Raw genomic sequence first — 25,196 nt, forward strand, 5'->3', positions numbered from 1 at the left:
TACAGAGTGAAACTGGCTTCTTTCCTGTTCTCTGTGAAGGCAGAATAAAGACCTGATGTTTGTTTGGAACAGCCAGTATGAATAATAGGAATATGAATGCTAATTGAACCAAACAATTGTTTCCTCTTTCATTTTTGTAGTTTGATGATATGAACAGTCATTTTTATCTTTGGTGCTTCTCAAAAAAACCTTCCCTTATTCACCCTTGAAAAGAGTGTGGGCTGGATTGTGCCACCTCTCACCAATTTTATGGTGGTTGCAGTGAAATCATCCTGTATTTACACTGGTAGAAATGTCAGAGAGCAGTAAATCCCTACCTGTAAAGATACAAGCTCATACTCATTCAATAGTGGATGAGTGGAGCATACACCAGTGATAGGATAGAAGCTACGCTGCCATCCTGCTCAGAAACCCTTTCCTGCTTCTCTGCCATCCCACCTAGTGTGAGGCAGAGTGGAGCAATGACTAGGACATCACAGCCTGTTTCTGAGATCAAGCTCCCAGCTCTGCTGTGGACTTTGGGCAAGATCTTTATCTTCTGTAAAATATCCCCTAATAAGTGCTTTGAGAGCTACAAAAGAAAGCCTTGATATACGAAGAATTGCCTCAGGCAAGTAGAAATCAGAATAATTTAAACAGCTTCTTTCTCACACAGTCATAGTTGTTTTCAGAGGACAAGAACCAGATACACTTGAGTCAGCTGTGATTTGCTGACCTTGGAGGAGGAATTAAAAGTGATTATTATCCTGTTTCTCTTGGCATTTATGAAAGACATGTTGCCATATATAAGAGCAGGAGGGAATGAAAGAAACTGAAGCACTCATATCATGATAAAAGGTTGACAAGGCTAAAACTGGATAGTCGATTTCAGCATGATTTGAAGTGCTTCATCCATCTTGAAACACCAAAGGTCTGTTGCATCCTCTTCCAGGAAACAAGGGAAAAGTTGAGGTGCAAGGCATCTGCGGTGATTAGGGACTAGCTGGGAGGAGCCAATGACCTGAGAAATAGTGGAAACAATTAACCCTAGTTAGCTATTACAGAAAATTCCCTACACAGAGGCTGCTATTACTACTGTAGTCTAAATGTGAAGAGAATAAAGAAATATATAAGAAAGAAAGATGGTGAGAAGGTTTTGAGGTAATACCACTTCAGTTGACGTTTATTTGAGCCATCTCTTGACAAGCAGTGGCCTGCAACCATTTCAGCCCCTTAAACTATTTCTTAGCATTCCCTCTGTGTTTCACATAAAATGCATAGGCAAGAAAGTAACAGAGTGCATTTTGAGGTATGTCTATCTATCTAAATAAATGAATAAGTGCATTTAAAAGTAGAGGTATGTTTATAAATGTGTGTGGTATGTTTATAAATGTGTGTGCATATACATACCTCAAAGTATGTATCTACGTCCATATGCGTATATAGATATATCAATGGCATACATACATATATATGTAATTCTCTTTAAACAGAAAATCACATCAAACAACATCAAATCATGTCAAAATCCAAATTCTACAAACAAGCACTGTGACATCTGCCACCTTCATTCACTCCAGCATTTTTTACACTTAAACCCAGTTCTACCTAACCTATATTTTCAAGATTTTCCAGTTTGCATCCCTAGAAAATTTCCAGTAGAGCTGCAGATACCTCTGTAGTGATTTGATTCCCATGCCAGTGAGTCCACTTTCTTTAAACACCTTTCAGCGTTTCCTTTCATAGGAACAATGACAGACCAATAAGAAGCTAACAAACCACAGGCAACGGTTGCTGTGTGCATATATGGCTATTCAGTGGTGATTTTTTTCACCTGTTTGTCACTCAGGCTCGTGAGAAGACCCATACACTCTTTTTTCCTACTTGCACTTCCACTTCAGTCTCTCAGTCTTTCATCTGGGAGATCTCACCAAAAGATCATGTGGTGCTGGAACAGCTCTGAATTATTGGGGGTTCACAGATCAACCCTGCTTAGTGCAGCCCCAGCATTCTGCACTTGTCACATATCCTTTGCGTAGTTATTCTACACAGACACAGTGGCCTTTTCTACAGTACTTCAGACATCAGCCTAACAGCTGGAAGTTTGAGGCGGATCCTTACCTTCTTTCTTTTGTGACACCACAAAGTTTCTGGTGGAAGAAGGTATATCTGGATGTGTGACAGTCCTGCTTCTGGGGTGAGATGTTGCGCATACAGAAAGAATGGCAGGTTTTAACTGTTTTGGTCAAAAATGAACAGATTCTCTTAAAATACTGTTTAAATCTTTAAAAATCTGACCTATATTTCGTTGGTTTAACCATTACATTAGCAGCCGTTGTTTAGTCCTTTTTCTCTATATTATTTTACATCTAATTAGCACTTGAACCATTTCAGTTGTTCAGTATCATCCGCGTTCCAATATTTTCTACAATTCTGCAGCTGTAGAATTTCTCCATATAAAGTCTTTGAATGATGAAAGAAAAGGAAAAAAAAAAAAGAGAAGGAAACTCAGGGACTATTTTCTCCCTCCTGATACTTAATTATAAACACAAATCTCAAAATTGCAAGCTTTCTTCTGTCCAGTCCATCAAACATCAGCATCACAAAATATTTAACGAGTTTTGGATCCTGAAAAGATTTATTTCTAGACTTAACTTTCAGCAAATAATTACTTGCATTCTTAAATCCAGGGTTAGTTTTGTGTGGAAAGAGGTGTCAGAATGCCAATACATATGGCCAGGGACATTTTAGCTGATTGAGAAATACATGCCCTTTTTCTTTTTTATTTTTTTTCCTTTCCTGGAATCAGATATGTCTATTCTAGAACTTTCTGTTCCCAAATTAGCCCTGTTTAAATTTAAATACCAGAAAAAAGTCTCCCAGAAATGAGGTCTTTATCTTCTTCCTTTGCACCAGAAGTTATTCCAAACTTCTGGCCAGCAATTTTACATGTTCTGTATTGATTTTCCCTCGCTGGCACCCTCCAACAAGGCAGCAAAGCCCAGAGAAGGCTAGCTGAGCTCAAGGGTATTCACAGCATTTGTTGCAATAGACACCCCCATCGATGGGAATTCACATGGGAATGTTTGATCTGGCCAGTCAGAGCAGGCCAGTTAACCATCAGCTGGAAAAAGCACTTGTCAGTATCCTATGGAGAAGCGGCTAAGCACTGACAAGGGCTGATGAGCAAATAGATTTTCCCAACCCTGTTTCCTGTGACATGCTCTTCAGAACCATTTAGTGGATTACAATATGCAAATCTTAAATATTAATTTTTAGGTTTTGTTTAATCCATTGCTGTGGTTTGAAAGACATTTAAAAGATAAAATAAATTAGATTCTTCTGAAGAGGTCACTGTCCATCAAATACAAACTGAAGCTACAAGAGAAGTTGAAAACACTTGGGAGGAAGGACTGAATGGCTCTTAAGACAAACAAGAGTCCCTCTGACCAGCAGGTAGAATTTAACATGAATTTTAGTGGACCATCAAGGCTGAAAACAGGACCACAAAAATCACCAAGGGGACGTTAGTGTGGCAAGAAGCCAGAAACCAATTTTAGGCTGTCTACATGACAGAGAGCCTGAGCTAGCAGTTGGAAACTTCTCCTCTCCTGTTTGCCTTCCTTCTGTCCTAACACCAACAAAGTGAACACAGTTGCAAGAGAAGGATTGCTGTGTAAATTAAACCCTGGGTTAATTCTTCAAGCCCTTCTCCAATTTTAAAGCGATGCAGCTCCAATGGTTCAACTAAATTACCTGTGATCTTCAGGGAGCATCTCAGCCCCGTGTACCTCATGAGATCAGAATCACACTCTCTCTTTTTCTGAAGTAAAAGTAAAAAACAAAAACAAAAAGGTTTGACTATTTAGCATACATTACAAGGATGTACAACTTGCTGGAGGAAGGAGCACAACGACACACCAACTAAAGCTTAGGTTGGCATCACTTTCATTGACATGCCATCAACGATGGGTTCATGTTACACCTGAGCACAAATGTTACCACGCAGACCAATAGTGTAATACCCAAAGCTAGATCACATTACTCACCAGGACTGAAACAACAGATTTACTGACATAGAATAAGCTGGCTATGGTAGTGCTGCTATTACCCCTAATCAGTACAGCTACGTTCATGAATCAGAAAGACTTCTGTAACTGTTTTTCAATAACTGAGTTTTTCAGTGAATTCTGAGTTCATAGCAACAGCATACTGTGACATGGCAGCAACATTACCAAGATTTTAAGGAACGAACAAAATGGCCCCAACATCTATAAACCAGCAATCAGCAGCCTCCCATGTATCGGAAAAATATCTAGGAGAGTGTTACTGTCACTGATCCAGGACCAGGGCAAAATTGCATGCTTAGATATTTCTGTAATGCATGTTCATCTTCCAAACCAGCTTTTAGGACTCTGGTTTTAAAAATGCTTGAATAAGGGAAGGAGTTTTACTATTTTTATTTTCATTTTCCCCTCATTTAAAAAAAGGGAAAAACATCTTGAAACGTCTACATCTACAAAAATTCTGATTTCTTTTTCTTCTCTGCTCTGGCATGTTTCTTCAAATAGAAAAAAAAAACCCAAAAAAAACCACCCCAGAAAAAAAGAGAACCCGTGATTTTTTTTTCATTTCTTAATTCACTGCAACTTGAAACATTAAAAAAATGTTTACATAAAGTAAACAGAAATAAAGGTAAGTATTAAAAAATAAACCGAAGATCATAAATGTCAGGCAGCTTCTAGCGATACTTTAACTTTGCATACAAAAGCTTTGTTTATATCTTTGTGAGCAAACCTGAGCTGGCTACTCTGCAACATCAAATCAAAAAATCACTTTGCAAAGCAAAATGCAAGTAAGACATTTAAAATAAGCACCAAAAGAATACTATCACAGCAAAGTCACAAATATTATAGCTCAAACGGTAGTCAGAGGGTAAAGGGAAGATCTGTAGTTTGAGGATCAATAGCCTGAGTTTTGCAGAAATTCTGATGAGTTGATCTTGATGGTTCAAATAGGTTCAACTAGCCTTTTAGTGCATTTGAATTACTATATCCTTTTATTACAATATCAGATACTCTTTTATCTAAGAACACCTACCACACTCAGTGCTCAGCACTGACAGCACTGAGCTAGAGAACAGGTCGACTTTTTCCTTTTCATCAGTTAGTTTCATGAGCTCGGTCTTACACTCTGTACATATGCCTCCAGTCCTTCCCTAAGAGGCTTCTTGAAGGTATTTCTATTACAGTGACAGACAGGGGTTTGAAAACACTATTCAGTGGTTGCCATCTGCTTCGAGTCAATGAGGTAGATATTTGATGAACAAATAGCAAGTGACTGTTTAATTAAAAACTTCTTCTAAAACACATGTGCAGAGGGGGCAAATGATCAGGCCAGTCTCCTTTAATTATCCATTATCAAGGTTTTGGGCTCATAATTGTTTAAAGTATCAGAGAACCACAGAGATCAATACCCCCATAAACACATACACACCCTCTGTGATAGCGCTTAGTTTTTATTATGTGCTGTTCTTTTTTCCCAATTATATTCATTTCAAGAGTCCTTCCAGTAAAGCAAGTGACATGTAACCTTACTGACATAACCACGTATTTGTCCACACTTTTATAAACGAGCTCTTCTGCTTCTGAACACGACTACATGTTGCCCCTTATTCACGCACACTAAATAAATATAAAGGGAAACAAGCAAATAGGTTTTTTGGAGAACAGTGGATTCAGTTCTTCAGATTGCTTTGACCAGAGTCACTTGGAAAGAAGACTATGACATCATGAAACAAACAAACCAATCTTATTTCCTACAAATAAATAGAAGAAAGGGGGAGGGAGGAGGAAGCTGTGATGATCAATTTAAGGAAGTATAAATCTTGGCTCTTCTTTAATAAAATTATTGCAGGTTCCCAGTAACTATAGTAGAGTTTGCAGTGGCCTCCTCCCTTACTTTGTCATAGCAGATACATACAAAATCAGATTAATGGATCCTCTCTTCAAGCCAGGTGGTAATGAAATGATGATCCAATATTTCCAGCTCCTAGAGCAACCTCCAACTTGTAAAATGTCGAGGCATGCCCATAAAACACGGACAAAAGTAGGTGAGGCTACTGCTTAACAGTAGTCATAATAATCAGATATTAATGATACTGAAAACTGAGTGGTATTTACCATGAAACTCACAGAGAGAAAAAGTCCCTCGGCTATTTTCTTTTCCAAATTCATTAGAGATTAACTTGTTTCTTTTTTTACTCCTGCCCAACATAACACTATTCTGCTTTCTGCACAGACTTAGACACTTACATGTGCTGTACTTGGCACTGTTTTGTGCTAAGGTGTAATTTATCTTTTAAATTTTGCTGCGATGACTTTCAGCCTTCAGGCTGAGATAAATAGTTATTTGTATTGAGACTTGTACTGAGAGGTCTTACAGTAGGTATAAATGACATCTATGCTCATAGCAAAGTACCTTTCTGCCGCTGAAGTCCTCGTGTTGGCAGGAACCAGGCATGGCATGATGTGTGCTATTCTAGATGTGTGCATTGGGTGTGGCATTCCTCTAGCACTCCATCCCCTTGCAGCAATTCAAACCTCTGCTTAAATGCAAATCATTCCTTGAGACACAAGTGAATGTGCACAGTTACAAGTCTTGTATTTTTTTTTCTTGGTCTTCATTGACCAAAAGTACATCAGTTCCTGTCCCTTGTCAAGTGATCAGTGCTTAAGAGGCTTTGTGATGTGATAGAAGGATTTGCAAATGTATGGTGAAATGCTGCAATTTTTTCATGCACCTGAAATTTCACTGTGACTGCTGACAATATTGGTTGAAGTGTTTTATGGAAGAAATATCTTGCCATAAGTCTAGAAATAAATCTGGTCAATCACTCCAATTAAAGTCTTTCAGGTAAAAAAAAAATTAAAAATAATATTCTTTTTTATCTCCCCCAACAAAAATGGCTGCAAAACCAGCACAGGCTTGTAGATGACACTTGTTCCTGAAGCACAGGTACAAGAGGGATGATATTTGACTCATCTGTAGCAGTAGTTTTCACTCCAAAGCACTAGGTACATATACAACTCTCAGTGCAAATTCTGAGCATCTTCTCCTAGGATTAAATTGGCCTTATGTATAAACAAAGATCAAGGAACCTGACAGAGGAGTTGAGCCACAGGCACTGAATTCGTTTCAGTCTGTCACAATTTCGTGAAAAACGTGAACTGGAAGTTCTGTTGCCATCTTTGTTCTGCTGCTGGACAAATGCCACTGAAAGCCATGAGAACGGTTTCTGTATCAAACTGCAGTCACTGTATTCTTCCAGGATCTGTAGTGCAAAAACGTACCACTCCACTGCAGAGAAGTCTGATTTATCTGGTTCCACCATATAGCCCAAGATGCAGTGAGGTGTGCCTACAATAGGAGGGGTTTAAGCTGAAACTAAATTCCTGCTGTCTTCAGAAATAATTGTCTGACAAAACACAGTTTTGCTGACTCCATCGGTGCTGCCATATCTGCAAGTGCAAATGAAGAATAATGCAGCTGTTCATCTCACAAACCGTTGTGTATTTTGACAGTGTGGTTTTCCCCTCCTGCTTCCCTCTTTGCTTGGCTCAAACGACGAGTCTGTCCGCTGATGTTCAGAAGAAAAACACAGTGTTCAGATGCCAGAAACTATCTGCTGCCTTTTATCAGCTCTTTTGCATCCCTCCCTTCTCGCCACCTGCTAACTGTATCAGTAACGATATGTCCAAGAAACAAACATTTTAGGTACGGAGGTTTCCAAACTATTCAAACCCTGTCCTCCGTAGACCCTTTGCAGAGGCCTCTTCTGCCCTCAGACAAGATAACTCTTAGTTCTGGGTCCGCACACCTGAAGCAAGCTCCAGAGCCGTCTTCTCCCTCATAGCTCTGGGGACCAAGCTCCATTGTTTGCCTTCTGTAATAACACCTCAGCTTCCCATAGAATAGGATTGGTTTTCTCTTTTTTTTGTAAGGAGGCAACAGCTGCTTATGCAATCATTTCGGAGAGGGGGCTTGGCAGACTCCACTGTAACCACACTCATCAGTCTGCAAAACCACCACCGGTGTTTGTGATATGAACAATGCCAACAATGCCACGGTGCGGAGGAGCCTCAAAAATACCCCAGAATGTCGAGTAAATGTCCCTCTCTTTGTGTACACAAACATTCAGCCCTCACAACAGGATTTCCTCATGTCAGTCAAAGGGAAAAAAGGTGTAGGGGGGTATATATTACGAGTCTTATTCTGTCTGTCGCATCACCTTCCCTGCCTCCTTTATTTATTTATTTATGTTAAAGCCAACCTGTCTTCCATTTCAGGCATGGCAAGTGTTTATACCTCAGGAATCACACCACATTTCACATACCAGCAGCTCAGCTCAGCCTGGGGCTGCTTGTGATTCCTGTTACAGTCAACAGGAGCTGCACAGGTCCACCCGGGAGGCAGCGTCCCTCGACCTCCTGGTGCCACGTCTGCTGGCGAGCAGAAAATTAATATTTTATAGCAGAGAAAAATAACTGGAAGCAGCCCCGCTACACCGTAGTAGCCAGGGCTGCGCATGATGTATAGCATGCTGCCTGGTGATGTTGCTAAGCAACGCAGCACCATCCAAGAAAATCCTGCATTAGCTTGTAGTGGCTGGTGGGGTGGGTTAGACGTGACACTTTGCACACAGAGCTCTGCGGAGAGAGGTGTGCTTTGCTCGAGACTGTTACGGCCGTCTCCGATTGCTAATGCGTCTCCCCTATTATCCTCCCTGCGCTGATGAACTACATCACGATGCGCCGCAATCATTTTCCGATGAAAATATACCTTCCCCCACCCCACCCCCCCACGCTTCCTGTTTCTTAATGCTCTTCAAACCTGATTTAGAGAGTAGCGAGTAGTGGAATTTTACAGCTACATCCCATGATGCTTTTGCTCTCCGCTCTCAATCCCATGGCCTGGCTCATACCTCAAACTAACCGTAAAGTCAGATCACAATGATGTGACTCACTATTAGAACTAAAGATAGATCTTTGTCAAAAGCAGTCATGAGCTCTGGATGCTAGAGGTTTAAACAACAGCGTTGTGTTTCGGGGTGGGGTTTTTTTCCCCTCTCTCCTGACTCCCTATCTTTTGACATTCAGAGGTCTACCCCACATCAGTGAGTATTTGGGTGAGCAGGCAGGTACGGCACATGCTTTTGGTGACCTGGAGGAAACCATAGACAGGCTATGCATAAGTCTGGCTGTGGGTGTTAAGTCAGCCTCAGACAGGTCACAGGTCAGAGGTTCACAGAATATGGGCTGGGGTCTTCCAAACACCACATGGGCACATGACAGGACAACCATAGAAAGGAGGGAGAAACACTTTTAAGATGAGTTTCTTCTCAGCCTAATAATCTTTTTTATTTTTTTAGGTTTATATACCAGCTATTTTCAAGTGTAAGCATTCACCTGGAGCATTTAACGTCTGCCCAGAACAAAGCAATGCTGATGTGGGAGACAAAGAGAAGCAACACAGACACCATCTGAGACGAGACCACCCCAAGACCAGCAGCTTCTGTTAAGGCCACAGAATAGTTTAGCATCAGACAGGAGCAGGTTAAGTGGCAGGACAGGCAAGACCTGCTCTGTTGTTAGCCACTATGGCCACCCCCCGTGGCAGTGACCAGGCAATGGGGACACAGAGAATACAGGCTCTGGTGAAGCTCTATGGGCATGGTAGCTCTGCAGGGCAAACACAGTCAGGACCTGGGGAGACACTGTTCTGAAGGCAAGCTGCTCCTAGTGGGGCAAAGCAATCTGCACTCCCCTAGCCACAGCCATCCAAACAGGGAAAGGACAAATTGACTTTGGTTATGCCATAAGCATAGATACAGAAATTGGCAGGTGAGGGAGCTGAAGATAGTTCTTTGTTTGGATATATTGGATCCATTTCAGGCCTGTATAATTCCACTAGTGTCAAAGGCATTACATCAGGGACAAAACCAACCCATTATTTTTAACCTAGCCATTTCCTTTTATGCCCTTCATTCAGGAAATCCCTATGCAAGTGCATGATTTTAGTCATGTGAATATTCTCACTGGAGGCAGTATGACTGCTCATGCACTTAGAGTTAAATTCATGCATATACACATGCGGCACTGGGGTCTAAAACGTTGAAGGGAAAAAAAGAAAGAAAAGTAGTATGAGAATACCTGAACAACAACATACCATCAAGGTCTGTGAAAGGTGTCTGCACACCTGGCAGACAGTAATACGTCCCATTATGTTTCCCCTTTTAAGCTTGACATTTCTCTGAGACCAGCACCATCTCTAGGAAAGCACGTTAAAGTATGACTGCTGTAAAGGGGGGGCGGTGGTGTGGAGAGCAAAATACCCCAAATGCTCCTAAAGTATTTTTTTAAAAAGATAACAAAATAATCTAGTTATGCAAATGTCCTTTGGGGACTGCAATCTATGTCTGTGACTTTCACAACCTTGCCCTAATTCCATCTCCTGCACTTGCAGCGAACACCCTATGAGTCTTCAGAGGAAGCCTCAACATACATGTTTTTCTGCATTGGTTCTGGCTTCACATTTCTGCTACTCTTTAAAAATCATGACTTCCAAACACCAAGAATTATGATCTCTAACCAGTGTCACATGTCAGCAATGCTCTACAGAGATCTTCTGAACAGCGACTCTCATATATCTGTATCTTGCAGCAATCTAGAAGACAGACCAGGACAACGTCAACCAAAGACATTTGGTTGACGAATCCCAATTCCAGCTATTTTCAAAATCCCTGTTTGCAAAAGCGCCACTTTCACCACTTTACAAAGACCTTTTGAAAAAGGCTGCCCACATATTATAGCATCTGTTTGCAAAATTAAATGTAACAACAAATCTTGACCTATCAGGTTTCAGCCTTCGATATATGACTTGAACAAGGGTGACTTTCACAGGTATCATACTGCAAGATAAGTGATTCAATGAAGTTCCTGAAATCAGCAGAGCTGTTCTGGTTTGCAGCAGCATAAATGAGATCAGGTTTACCATCACAAATGAATCCATAAAGAAAATGCTCACATACATTGCGAAACGGGCTAACTACAGTCAGAAGACTTGCTGAATGAATTTGTCATTACTATGGGGTAAGAGCTACTAGAAATTATTATGTCTATGACTCCTAGAATAGTCTTTAATTTCTCATGCCCATCCAAATGAGGGAAAACACCATCTTTATTTTTTCAAGTGCCTTGCCAACCAAATTTCCCCTTACTTGCATGCAGACTGTTTGCTAAGAAAGCAACAAGCTTAGTTTTGTCCCTACTTTCTATTCCAGGTTTATGTATTTGTCATTCAAACGAGACAAGCAAATCCATGAAATTCATTTCACAGGACATTGAGCAAATGGAATGTGGAATAATGTTCTTTAGTTTCTCACATATGATCAGTTTGCTACAAGTTTGCTACAAGGAAAGAGAAGGAGACATGCAACAGCCTTGAAATGGATTAAAACCTTGCTACAATAAGCATAGTTAATACACAAATAAAGTTATGTTATTAGTATTGGCTTCCCTCTTGTGGTAATGAGTAAACTGTAGCCCTAATATGTAACCAGAATCTGCTGAGGTATCTGACTAACACAAAATGCTGCAACGAGGCAAGATCCTTGCATCTATGCACAAGACAGCTAATTTCAGTTCAAGGCAGATACAAAGACCTACAAGTGGCAAGTTGACAGCAGGCTGGGGCCTCAGCTCTGCAGAGATACCTCTGACTTGAGTATGTTAGAGATGTACCCTGCTTTGACTCGGGCCTCTATCTGACCCAAGCTTAAACTGAAGGAAGAGAGGTCTACCAGTTGAAGTTGCACTTTCAGTCCTGGTTGAGTGGGTGGTTCATGTTCTCAATCTGCTTGTTCAATCACCTCTGACAATTCTGCCGCTTTAGTGGACATTTTTGACAGACCTCAAAAACACGGACCAACACCTCTAATTTACTATGTGAGTTGCCATTCTGACTCCAGAGATGAGCCTAGGTTAACATCTCACTTCCCACAGCAGTGATGGAGCAGGCATGACAGTCCTCCTCTTCTTTATTTGTTCCACAGCCACTCGCACGTTATCATCATTTGACTGACATTTGTACTTTTACAATTTTTTTTAACAGCAGCGTATGTGAGAAGGTATCATTGCTATTAATAAACTGTGTTTCATCAACAGAATTTAAAGCTGTTTATAAAGGATGTTGCTTATTCTTGCTTTTTTACAGATAGAGGAACTGAGGTGCACAATAATTAGAAGCCAATCAGTAGGCCCAATGCAGAGCTGAAAATAGATCCCGAATCTCCTGAGCCTCAGTGCAATGTTCTAAATGCTCCTCTGCCAATTTGTGAAATGGTAAAGCTGAGCTTTCAGTACTACCTACACCAAAGCATGTCTATTCACATATTTCCCAAACCAGTTCTTTTTACCCTTGATATTTCATGGACAATCTCTAAAAGAGTCAAATGTCCAAGTGAGCTCACATCACCATTTCCAGTGGAAAGCCTTTCAGATTACTCCTTATTTCACCAGTCTCTATACAACACATTGTAGGGCACTCTTCCACTATTTTTTTCTAGAGTATCTTAAGATTGTAGATTTTTTTAAGCCTACCCTTAAAAAGTAAAGATATTTTGCCAAGGAAAGCTACAAGCAACCTAGTTTGGGTTTCCTACCCCTTTTAGAACAGATTACTATGGTAGCATAGAATATAAACTAGAACACCATCAGCATCCTAGCATCACACGCACAATAAAATTGTAACAATTAACCATTTTATCATATAACGATGCTAGATTGAAACCTCTATTGGAGGACAGGAAAATGTAAGCATAGCTGCTTGGTTTTGCAAATATCCCTAAGAAGAGCTTTCAGCAGGTTCAGTTGCCTAACTCGATTAACCTTGCTCCTCCTAGTCTGAATTCCCCTAACCATTTTTGAGGGTTTACATCATTCTTTTCAGTTTGGAGAAAAAAACATTTTCTATCCCCTACCACTGAGTTCAAAATCTTTTTCTTAACGGGAAAATGAGTCAGGTCTTCTCTAGGCAGCAAGATTTTAGTGGGTGGGTCACTGTGCCTGCAAAGGCTTTGTCCCCAGGGAGTCAGCATGACAGAGCACTTGAACTTGCCTGCCCGAGCGGAACTGCTTATAGGGGTGAGGTATGGAAAACAACCAGGTGAATTAGATTCATTGAGAGTAACAACTGTTCCTGCGGAAGATAAAGGGCAGCCCCTGGGAGCTAGCAAAAAAAACCCAACAAATCCCAACTAACAAAAACCTTTTCTCAGTAGCTGCAGGAACAAAAAACAACACTAGAAGCGGGAGGTGAGGTGGGTCATAGCTTTCTGTGCCACGTTCTCTGAGTTTAACTCAAGCATCATGAGAGAAAAACTCTTCCACTTCTTGTAAATAACATAAACTTTTTAGAGAGGTCAGGAACTTGTTTGCAGTTACACCCTGGCTCCTCTGGGACTCTCCCATGCTGAGTCTGGGAATCCCAGGCTCAGCCAAAGGAAAACAGCCGGGTGCAATTACTGACCAGCAGGTACAGAGCAGCATTCAAAACAGGACAAAAGCTCATGTTTCACGTGAGTTGCAAGGTGAGAGGGGAAAGTATTCAGTATTTTCAGCATTGCTTAAAAATTTGGGGTCACTAGAGTTTTTTATGAGTGATGTTTTTGGGGGATTTTTTTAAAGGAAGTGGCCACAGTCTGGTGAAGGGCAACTGTGGCATGTTTGTGGAACTGACCCATATGATATTGCTCTCATCACTGTGAGGATCTCAGATGTTTTGTTACAAACCTCAACTCCTTTGTACCTCTCTGTGCTCCAAGTTCTTTGTGGAAGGGTCTAAGTCTTGACATAAGTTTTATGACACCTCATGCAGCTCGGCCCTGATTGAAATGCATCCTCACCACTACCACAGTTGAAGAATCTTTCTAGAGACACAAAAGTGTTAATTACAGTGAACTCTGTTGTTATGCTTGTGTAAAGTCCATATGTCTTCAGTGTAAGCAAAGGGTGTGTCTAAATGTATCTAAATTCAGGCCAATTATTTTTAAGATTTATCAATAAAAGAAAAATATATATATATAGTACTATTTCAGTTCTAGTCTGTCTCAACAGAAGAAAAATATGGTATTTATAATATCACCACATTTACTAAGATTGAATACTTTAAGGTTACAATCCTACAAGCACTAAAATGGACTTTCCCACAAGTGAATGTCCTTCCAAGTGCTTCTCATGGAAGAGCTTCTAAATGTTCAAGTGCTCACTAAGTGACCAAGTTTAAATCAGGAACAGAAGTAAATGTCAGATGACGAGTGACTGCCAGTATAAAGAGTTTAATTGCTTCATAACAGACATTCAAATTCAAGAACAGGCTTTATCAGGATTTAAATTTTCCTTCCAGTATAAGGCACAAATGTACAAACTGTTTATCACCTGTGGGATTTTACTCATCTAAAATTAAGCTATGAGAGGCGCTCTGATTTCAATTCTTGAAAGCACTATTAGGATTTGACGCAATCCCTAGTTCATTAAAGTACCCTCAACTCTCAGTGATTTGACTGGCCTCAATAAGCCAGTATTTCTATGTTTTAAAACAACATAAGATCACAGAGTGTTTAAGAATTACGCTAACAAAATTTGTGATATGGAACCCCACTTCAGATAAATCCGTTTTCTGCACCATTCCAAAACTTCAGTGTATGCACATTGCCGCACATACATACACACACAAAAAAAAGGTAAAGAAAACCAAAGATTTTTCTGAATTTAGGTATGTTTTTCTTACTACTGCAGTTATTAAAATTATTGAGAAGCATGGTGTTATGTCAGGCTTAAACTTGTTATTTTGTGTCTTTGAATACCACCACACCAAACACAGCCAAAGATAGAAGAGAGAACTAAATTCCAGCATCCAGAATCAAGCCTGTTGGTGATAGTGCCTTATTTCTGGTGGTCCGGTAAAACTGTACTTCCTAAAGAATATTATTCCAATTCCCTGATTTGATTGGGGCATCCCTTTTTTCTATAGTAGCTAGCAACAGGACAAGGGGTAATGGAATGAAACTGGAACACAAAACGTTCCATTTAAACATAAGAAAACACTATTTCACTGTTCAGGTGAGGGAGCCCTGGCACAGGCTGCCCAGGGAGGGTGTGGAGGCTCCTTCCTTGGAGGTCTTCAAGACCCACCTGGACACGTTCCTATGCGACCTGATCTAGGTGGACCTGCTTCTGCAGGGGGGAGTGGACTAGATGATCTCTAAAGGTCCCTTCCAACCCTACCACTGTATGATACTATCATTTTGACAAAGCTGAAGCAATCGCTTCAATCTGTAGCAACAGCAACATCTAGTGTTTAAAGTCTGCCCTGCAGACTTCATGCGGCATGCTTTTCATTGACGCCATGCTCTGCATTTCTATAGCAGCGCCCATCTGAGATACACCTCAGAAAATAATTAGAAAATAATTATTCAAGTTTGGTAACAGCTCTGCAAAGCAGGCAGGCGTTTTACCTTCTCTCATGGAAAAGATAGGAGAATTAGGGACAGAAAGAGTTTAAACATTCAAGATAGTTCAGTAGTAGGCAAGGCCTGAGTGAGTTACTCAAGGTCACACAGAGAGACTAACAAAGTCAGGTCTGCCTACCTTATGCTTTACTTGGAAGATTGTGTCTTTGCCTTAGGAGACGTTTGGAATTAATTTCTGCAAGGGCAGGAAATAGCTTATTGTGTTTCAGAGTTCTATTGTGTTAGAGGGCAGCAGAAATGTCTGTGAAGACAGCAAAGCTGGTATTTTCTCTGTTCAAGAGTTCATGCAGCACTTATACTTGGACACGTGTGGTGTGTGTGTGTGTTACCGGACCTCAAGAGGCACATAAGAAAGAGCAGTGGGTCACTGCACCCTTTTACAGCAACTGCAAGCCCCCCTGGCAGGCTCTGCAGCCCAGATTGCTCTTCCCATGCCACAGCCCCTGCAAAGTCACAAACACCTGCATGGCCAGCTGAGGGGCTGCGTGTAACTCTGCAGTCACCGGATAGGGAGAAGTGAGGCACCCAAGCAGAGCCATTACACCAGTCACCCGGGTCCTCTTCACTCCAGATCCCCATACCGCCAGACTGCCTGAGGAAAATCACCCTCAGTGTGAGAAGGGGCAACGAGGGGCGAACGTTTCAGCTGGAGCTCCAGCCCCTGCAGGGTAAGCATGCCACTCCCGTTTCCTTCACCCGAGAGCCGAGCACAGGCCGCGGCGCCCGCGCCAAGTACCGGTTTCCAACAGGGGCAGCACCAGAGCCTCTCAGCCCGCCGGCGGGCCCGGCCTCACCCCGCGGGCTTGCCGGGCCGATGGGGCGTCTCAGCGCTCGGCTTTCTGTCCCTTGCCAGCAGGCCCCAGCGAGGACGCTCGGAGGGCGCTAGGGAAGGACACGGAGCAGTGAGTGAGTGTGCGGGGCAGAGGAACCACCCGCGCAAGAAATACAGCCCCATCAGCGCTTAGCCCTGAAGAACTACCTCTCCCACTGTGCCCCACGGCAGGAAGGAACGGGAGGAGAGCAGCGGGGCTGGGGGCGGATAGCCGCCCGTGCGCCTGCGCATTGCCTCACCTCGGGGACCGGGTTCAGCTGTGACCTCGAGCGGCGGTCGGGGAAGATGGCGGCGGTGGCAGGGTTCTCCCTGAAGGTGAAGTTGGGGCGGGGAGCGAGCGCGCGGTGGCCCCGTGGCCCTCGCGGGGTAGCGGGAGGGGCGGGGGAGTGATGTGTCTCGCGTGCACCCGCGCCCACCTCTCACGCCCGCGTGAGGCCTCTCGAACGCGCGCCGCCCGTCCCCTGAGGCGCGCGCCCGACGGCGGCCGTTCTGTGCCCCGCAGGTGCGGCAGCTGAGCACGTCGGCGGCCAGACCGATCTCCAAACTGGTCAAGGTAAGGGGGAGCAGGTGGGAGGTCACCGGCGAGGTCTCTGGCCCGGTGAGCGGTGGGTGGCCACCGGCCGCCCGGCTCGGAGCTGCCCCTCAGCATCTGCCCTGTCTCTCACCCTTAGCCCCCCATCCAAGTGTACGGGCTGGAAGGGCGCTATGCCACCGCGCTGTACTCTGCCGCCACCAAGCAGAAGAAACTGGACCAGGTGGAGAAGGAGCTGAGCCGAGTGTGGGTAAGGTGTTCGTTAACATTTAAAAGTACTTAAAGGGTAGATGTCAGATGGATGGGGTGACACTATTTTCTGTAGCCACCAATGACAGGACAAAGGGTAGTGAACAAAAGCTGGAGCACAGGAGGTTCCACTTAAACACAAAAAACTTCTTTCCTGTGAGGGTGAGGGAGCCCTGGCTCAGACTGCCCAGGGAGGGTATGGAATCTCCTTCTCTGGAGGTTTTCCAAACCCACCTGGACGTGTCCCTACGTGACCTGATCTAGGTGAACCTGCTTCTGCAGAGGTTTGGACTGGATGATCTCTAGAGCTCCCTTCCAACTCTTGCCATTCTGTGATTCTACAGTCTGCGTTCACCTAAGCTCACACAGGGGTTTGGCAGCAGTGGGGCTTGCCTGCTGCCTCTTGTTAGGAGGAATGTGGACTATGAGTTCCCTACTTATATCTGGCCTGGTATTTGTGCTGTCTGCACTGTTGCCCCGCTGTTAAGCTGCTTGGACCTGGAGCATCATCTGTAGAAGAAAAAGCTGTAAATAAGCTACACCCCAAGCTGCCATTTCACTTCACATCAGCATCAGACCACTTCATTCTTACTCAAGGAATGCCTGTGTCGCCTACTTTGGATAGTCCAGTTAGGTCATGTAATGCCTGTAAGACTCCTGACCTTTATCACATTGTTTGTGTATCTTCTTAGACTCTCTTGAAGGACCCCAAGCTATCCAGTGTTGTTATGAACCCTCACACCAAGAGCACAGTTAAACAAAAAGCTGTGAATGATGCCTTAGCAAAAGAGAAGATGTCCCCTATTATTGTCAACCTGATGAGTGAGTAACCGCTTGACTTCAGAAGGCCACCGAAGGCTACTTGTGATGACTGTTAGCTAATCAAATCTGCTTCTAGTGGGTGCTTTAAACCCTTTCAATGCATTTGCTTCTTCCAGATTTGCTTGCTGAAAATGGTCGCTTACGCTACACACCAGACATTGTTTCTGCATTTGGGAAGATCATGAGTGCGTACCGAGGAGAAGTGCTGTGCACAGTCACCACTGCACAGGTGCGGTAGGAAGGTCTCAGTTAAGCTTAATACACGGTCATGTAAGAGGCAAACTTGTTTGGCTTAATTTTGCTCTCTGTGGTTTAAGTACTCTCTACATGAGTAGTAAGGAATTATGTCGACTGTACCAAGATTAAAGCTGTTCTTCCCATTTCAGCTTGACAGGTAGCATCTTTCCTTCCTATGTGTGAGCCCAGTGGCTGTTAAAAGTCAGATGCCTGGTAGGACTGAGAGTGCCTGTGGGGCTTGGGACTGTGTTTCATGAGGAGCACTTAACTAATTCACAAAAGTAGCAGACAGGCAAGTCTGGCTGGTAGTTGGGAAGATGAGAGGGGAAGACGGTGTCTCAGTCAGCTGTAAACATCAAGAGTGGAAGCACAGGGATTCTGGCATTTCAGTAACTTCTTTGTTAGTGGATCTGTACCTGGATCTGTCACAGTGGGTCTGTCAGTAATAAGCCTGGGCAAATAGCTCTGCAGAGAGAGACCTGGGAGTCCTGGTTGATAATAAACTAACCATGAGCCAGCAATGTGCCTTCATGGCCAAGAAGGCCAATGGCATCCTGGGATGCATCAAGAAGAATGTGGCCAGCAGGTCGAGGGAGGTTCTGCTGCCCCTCTGCTCTGCCTTGGTGAGGCCTCACCTGGAGCACTGTGTCCAGTTCTGGGCTCCCCACCTCAAGAGGGCCAGAGAACTTCTGGAGAGAGTCCAGTGCAGGGCCAACAAGATGATCAGGGGACTGGAACATCTTCCTTATGAGGAAAGGCTGCGGGAACCGGGGCTGTTTAGCCTAAAAAAGAGAATACTGAAGGGGAACTGTAACGCTTACAAGTACCTAAAGGGTGGATGTCAGGAGGATTAGATGACGCTTTTTTTCTGTCGTGTCCAGCAACAGGACTAGGGGTAGTGGACAAAAGCTGGAACATAAAAAGTTCCACTTTAACTTAAGGAAAAGCTTCTTTACCATAAGGATGAGGGAGCTCTTGCACAGGCTGCCCAAGGAGGGTGTGGAATCTTCTCTGGAGGTTTTCCAAATCCACCTGGACACATTCCTGTGTGACCCGATCGAGGTGAACCTGCTTTAGCAGAGGTTTGGACTGGATGATCTCTAGAGCTCCCTTCCAAAGCCCTACCATTCTTTAGTTCTGTGAAATCTTTCCAGAGGTTTTGCTAAACATTTCACATGTAAAGTTACTTTCCTGCTGCATTTTCTTGTTGTTAAGTTTCATTTGTCTCTCAAAGTGTTATCTATAAAATGGAAATTATAAAATTGCCGGTAAGGAAAGCCATGGCTCTGCTGCAAAGTCCTTTTCGCTTCTGTCTCAGTGGTATCCAAACAACTTGTAGGGACAGATTCACAGTGTTGCTCCCACAGGGATGCAGAGTTCTTCCATGGTGATGGACAGAAGTGTACTTAGCCAAGAGCATTCTGCAGGCTTGCAGCAGGGCTCGTGTCCTCTGTCACTGCCCAGTGCTTTGCATTAAACTCAATTTTTTCTCAAGCTGATGATTGTAACTGTCGGAGCAAAATTAGTCTTTCCTCATACAGCCGGAGCACTGGTGTAAGGCAGATGTCCGGGTTTTCTATCAGGTGCTTACTTTGGCAAGTATGGATTCCTGACGCCATCTGAAGATGTCAGCATCGAACTTTTGCTGGGAATACATGCACAAATAACAAAACATTTCATGAAATTAGGAGGGCTCAAAGGGAATGCTATTTCTGTGCTGTCCTTTGGTTATTTCTGTTCAAGTGCTTAATATGGCTTCCTGGTGGAAGCATCTGTCTTTAGAAGAAGTTGAATATAAGACTTGGGTTCTTGTTATTTTAATATTTTCAGATCCTTCATTCTCCTTGTCTTCTGTTCATATTTTTCAGCCCTTGGATGATGCCAGCCTTACTGAGCTAAAAAGTGCTCTGAGTGGATTCTTGTCTAAGGGAGAGGTCTTGAAGCTGGAGGTTAAGGTCTGGGTTTTTGATTTGTAAACAAATTTCATCAAGTTGATGTTAAGCTGGGCCTCTGTCTCTGATCTTTAAAAAAAATCCTTTTACTGGATCCAGTTGCTATATTACATAGTTCGGTGCTTTCTTGTAGACCTGACGATGCTTTAATTACTAAACTCTTAAGTTTGGAGTACAGTGACTGTAAAGTCATCTTTTAAAAGCCTCTTTCAAAAAGCTTTTTTTTCTTTTTTACTGTTGTAAAAATTGCAATGTAAAAGCAATTGTTGCTAATAGAGTTTCTGTTCGATGTTTCTTCTTTAGACTGATCCGTCCATCCTTGGTGGCATGATTGTCAATATCGGGGAGAAGTACGTGGACATGTCAACAAGGTCTAAGATCCAGAAGCTCACCAATATCATGAGAGAGACTGTCTAGTGAGCTGGCTTGGTCATTCACAGTGAAACCTATCAGATGGAAACAATAAAATGGTTTCTTCTTGAACAGACAGTGTGATGTCTTTTGATTCAGGAAGCGCAGTGCAGAGGGAAGAAGGCCATGAAGCTGCAGCGAGCATTTCATGACACAGCTTGAAAATCTTAACTCGCCCTGAACTGAATGCAAGTGAGCATTGCTCTGAAGGAGATGGAGGGTACTGCTCTAGGAGCTGATAAATGGGGTCACTGCTGCTGAGGTTCTGTTATTCTCCTGAGAAAACTTGTGCTCAGGATATTGTCCGGATGGGGGAGCAGGAGTCCCGCTGCCGGCCGAGCCGTGGCTGTGTGGGAGGTGCGGATGCTGGGGCGGCTGCGGGCAGGTCCTTTCAGCAACGCAGCAGCGGCTGTAACAAGACAGTCATGCCGACAGTGCCATCTCAGCAGCAAATGCTGTAACAGGCCGGGTTTAACTTCTATGTCTGTATCACTGGAGAGTTTTATATGTGCCTTAAACTAAAATTACCCTCTGGAAGTTTACTAGTGAGAAGCTGAAGTGTTTGTAAACAAAACTGTGGGCGAAAATGTTTGCAAGAGGGCAGGGGCTGACACTGGCAAGTACTAACGCAGTGTCCTCACAATGGGCTGTAAGTGCTTCATGGTTAACATTTGGGCACAGATTTAGAAGTGTCCAGTTTCTGTCTTGAGGTGCTGTGCTTCTGTTTTCCCTTGGGATAACCTTCGCCAGGCTTGTGAGAGGGTGTAAACTGCATGTTTCTTGCTAGTCATGAACTGACATTTGATTTTATAGGGCTGTAATTCTTAGAGGGTGGGCAGGATGTTGAATTGGTAGCACTAGCTTGTTTCAGTTGCATTATTGAAATCTATTAAGACATGGGGGGTTTTGTGAGTTTGGTTGGGGTTTTTTTATAGCATTATTAAGAAAAATAGTAATCTCTGCAGGGGGAGAGACTTTTAGCCCTGTGCCGTCTCTGGTACTTCAAGCTGCAAATGCATTCCTAGTAGGGCTATTGCCTGTACATTACCCTCAGAGGGGAAGAAGTAGGGGAAAACACAGGGCTCAGCGTCTTGCCAGCCCAAGGTGGGCTTGTGCAGGGGCAGGGGAGAGAGTGTGGAAGCTCAAGGGGTCAGTGATGAGGGTGGATGGTGCTCAAGATCCCCAAGAGGCTGGGAGGAAGGGCAGGGGGACTGTGTGAGGCCTGAAGGTCTGGGAATTGGGGCAGTGGATGGCCCCAAGGGGCCTCCTGCACCCACTTTCCACTTGTGATGCTGCTTCATTGAGCCATACCTGAGGTACTGTAGCTTCCCAGAGCCCAGCTGTGCCACAGAGCCCTGCCCAGTGGGATTAACATGGCCTGTACTAGGCAGCCTGTCATGGGTTTGTGTGGAGTCGCTTTTAGCTGGATAACAGAAGGAGTGAGCTGCAGTGCTGCCCTAGTAAGCAGTTGTCAAAACATCTGTCAGCTCAGGTGGGACCCTCCTCCAGCCTGGCCAGGCCAATCTGACACCTTTGCCATCACTATTTAAAGAAAATTGCAGCAGAAGAGGAGATGGAGGGGTGGTACAAGATGGAGGTGACCATGTGGACCCCACAGTCAGAGAAGGAAGAGGGAAGGAGGAGCTCCACACCAGAGACCTCTTTGCAACCCAGGGCAAGAACACAGGCTGTGCCCCTGCAACTCATGGAGGGCCACGGCAGGACTGAGAGCCACCAGCAGCTCTGTGTCAGTGTACCCAGACAGGTGAGAGACTGTGTGAGGAGGCAGCCATGGCACAGGCCATGCTGGAGAGCCTGTGCGCTGCAGAGACCCACACGAGAGGTGGAGAGGAGCTGCAGCCTTTGGGATGAATGCACATCGGAGCGGCCCATGCAGGGCTGCCGTGTGTGAGAGGTATCCTGCAGATGTGCAGAGAGGACTGGTGCAGAGCCCGCCTGCCCTGAGGAAAGGCAAAGGGCAGAAGCTATCAAGAATAGACTGACTGAAACCCACATTCCCTGCCCCCCTGAGCCGTTTTGGGTGGGGAGGAGGAGGTAAAGACACCCGGATCAGGGCTCTGAGCCCAGGAAGAGGGGAGGGGTAGGGGGAAGGTGTTCTGAGAAGGCTGGTTGTGCTTTTCATCATCGTGTCAATCTGTATTGTTTTCTGTTTGTTATGGTTTTGGTTGGTGATGGCTTAACATTTGTTTTCTTCCCTAAGTTGAGTAGTCTTGTCTGTTTTGCCTGGGACCATAAGTGACAATTGAGCCTCCTTGTCCTTAGGGAGTCCCAAAGGCCCTGGGTACTTATGGCTGATCGTGGGCCTTTGTTCCTGGATGGGCCTAAACCGCAACACAGCCCCAAAGACCTGGGAAGCTCCCTAATGCACTCCCTCAGACCACCCCAGCAGCTGTGACTTCCAAAGGAGCACATGGCCCCTGCTCTCCCACTGTGCCAACCCAGCCCCAAAACCGCAGGGGACTGAAGGTACTGCCATCGAGGCAACTAGCCACGTTCAGTAATTACAAAGAAAACTTAGAGGAGGGATCAGAGGTGGCACTTCCTGTACTCTCAGGCAGCAGAGCCACAAGTGGTGGCTGACAAGCTGCATTATTTTGCTGCTGGCCTGCTTGGCCACAGAGCAGGGCCTGTGTAACGTTGTAATGACAAAAGTAATGACACCTTGCCCATTAAACAACCGCCTTTGGTTGGGGCTGCTTTAGGGGTGGGTGGCTTCTTAATTATTATTTTTTGATAATTTATTTTCTTTTTGCTGCCTTTCTTACTGCAGATTTGGTCAACTCTCAGTTTTCAAAGCTGAAAACAAAAATGCAAACAGTGTATTACAGAGATGAAAAGTGCTGCCTGTCAGACCTTAAATGCTAGTAAGTTATTCCCCTGCCACTGGGTCTGTCACTCTCCTTTTACCTCTGTAGCCCTTTCTGTCAAAAATATTCACCTGCAGATTCCCTTAATGTGTCTGACACCGTGTCACTCTTCTCAAGAACGTAACAGTACACAGATGAACTTTAAAAAAAAAAGGATTTATTCTTGCATAAGTTCACTTGCACAACTACAATCTCCTCTGTGCCAAACAAATTGCACAGCCTAAAAACCGTACCGGCAGTTCCCACCTCGATGACTGCAGTCTGGGAAGCAGAGCAATTCCTCAAACAGGTGAACATGTTTTAAGGACATTTGCTGAACTGGACCTTGTCTGTAGATAGAATTATTTAACCAAGTGTAGCTGAGGAAACAACACATTCACAGCAACTGAAGTACAGTTGAAATGGTCTTCTGAGAAACAGTGGGTGGCTGGTTCATAATTATTCATGATGCCTATTACAAATGCTTATAAAAAAAAACCCAAATAACCCAACTTCACAGTATGAAGGTTTTTACTGTGGAATAGGTAGATGTGATGGAAATGAACAACACAAATTCATTCCGATTTCTCTGAAAAAGAAAAGCAACATTTTCTCCTATTTGGCCACACCATATTTTATAATACTAAATTTTTAGGGTTGTATGAATACTGCAAACAATATAATACTTCCTTTTTAAAGGAAAAAAAAAAAAGAAGACACTAACTGATACCATTTTTTTGGCAGCAAAAAGTGCACTAAAAAGTAACACCACTACCAGCAAGGAGGGGGATTCCCCAACTGTAAGCATTAACACTGAAAAACATACCACAGCTATTTTTCTTTTCTTTTTCACCAATTTACCAACACAAAGTCAAAAGTGCCCATTGCACAGTCTGCAAAGGCTGCTAGAATCTAAATTCCTTTTTAGTGACTTGAAGACTGAAATGGAGTATTTCTGCCCAAATTGATTTATAAATTCTGCTAATGAAGCCACAGCCTTCTGGGAAAACCTGCCTCACAGAGGTGGCTTTGCCTTTGTCTGGGGAGTGGCAGGGGCTTATTGGGAATGGACATGCGTGGGGAAGGAGAGTTGGTGCAGGTCCCTCAACACCAGTATGACCTTTCAGACAGTGTTGCCCGTTACCCCCAAAGTAGCCCATCCTGAGGTGAGAGAGATGGTGGGAACTTAGGAGAGCCCAAGAGATGCAGTGAGACGGGAAAAGAGGGAGCGAGAGTAGGGGCAGGGAGCTATCCAAGCATGCAGACCCTTACCTCTTCCTCCTGGCAAGAGTGTCCAGTGACAGGACTAGGGGTAATGGACATAAGCTGGAGTACTTAAACACAAGGAAAAGCTTCTTTGCTGTGAAGGTGAGGGAGCCCTGGCACAGGCTGCCCAGGGAGGGTGTGGAGTCTCCTTCTCTGGAAGTTTTCAAAATCTGCCTGGACATGTTCCTGTGTGACCTCATTGAGGTGAACCTGGTTTAGCAGGGAGTTGGACTGGATGATCTCTAGAGGTCCCTTCCAACCACTATCACTCTGTGATTCTAAGACCATGAGGCCCTTCCCATGGAGCAGCCACCGCAGCTGGAAGGACTCTCCATTCCAATCCATCACCTGATGGACACACGGACCCATTTCACAGGGGGAGAGTAAAGATCCTGCTGCTCACCAAGCTCTTACTGTTTAGCTCTGCCTCTGTTCCTTACCTTTTTCCCCTGCTCCCCTT

General features: G+C 44.0%; 1 protein-coding gene across 1 annotated transcript; it reads left to right on the forward strand.

Annotated features, from left to right (window-relative positions):
• Window positions 1-16,609: 16,609 nt before the first annotated feature.
• Window positions 16,610-20,675, forward strand: ATP5PO (ATP synthase peripheral stalk subunit OSCP). The gene is made up of 7 exons (XM_061988650.1): window positions 16,610-16,715; window positions 16,903-16,953; window positions 17,072-17,182; window positions 17,874-18,003; window positions 18,120-18,232; window positions 20,109-20,195; window positions 20,496-20,675. The coding sequence occupies exons 1-7, from the start codon at window positions 16,686-16,688 to the stop codon at window positions 20,607-20,609; spliced, it is 636 nt and encodes a 211-aa protein (XP_061844634.1). The 5' UTR covers window positions 16,610-16,685; the 3' UTR covers window positions 20,610-20,675.
• Window positions 20,676-25,196: the final 4,521 nt, after the last annotated feature.

This window comes from Colius striatus, chromosome 1 (assembly GCF_028858725.1).
Source record: "Colius striatus isolate bColStr4 chromosome 1, bColStr4.1.hap1, whole genome shotgun sequence".
NCBI lineage: Eukaryota > Metazoa > Chordata > Aves > Coliiformes > Coliidae > Colius > Colius striatus.

What these genes read in the sequence shown, in the direction of transcription:
- ATP5PO (XM_061988650.1), top strand. Translation starts at nt 16,686, where the DNA reads ATGGCGGCGGTGGCAGGGTTCTCCCTGAAG. An exon ending in AGGAGCTGAGCCGAGTGTGG is followed by an intron (nt 17,183 to 17,873) that starts GTAAGGTGTTCG and finishes GTATCTTCTTAG; the next exon opens with ACTCTCTTGAAGGACCCCAA. An exon ending in GCACAGTCACCACTGCACAG is followed by an intron (nt 18,233 to 20,108) that starts GTGCGGTAGGAA and finishes CATATTTTTCAG; the next exon opens with CCCTTGGATGATGCCAGCCT.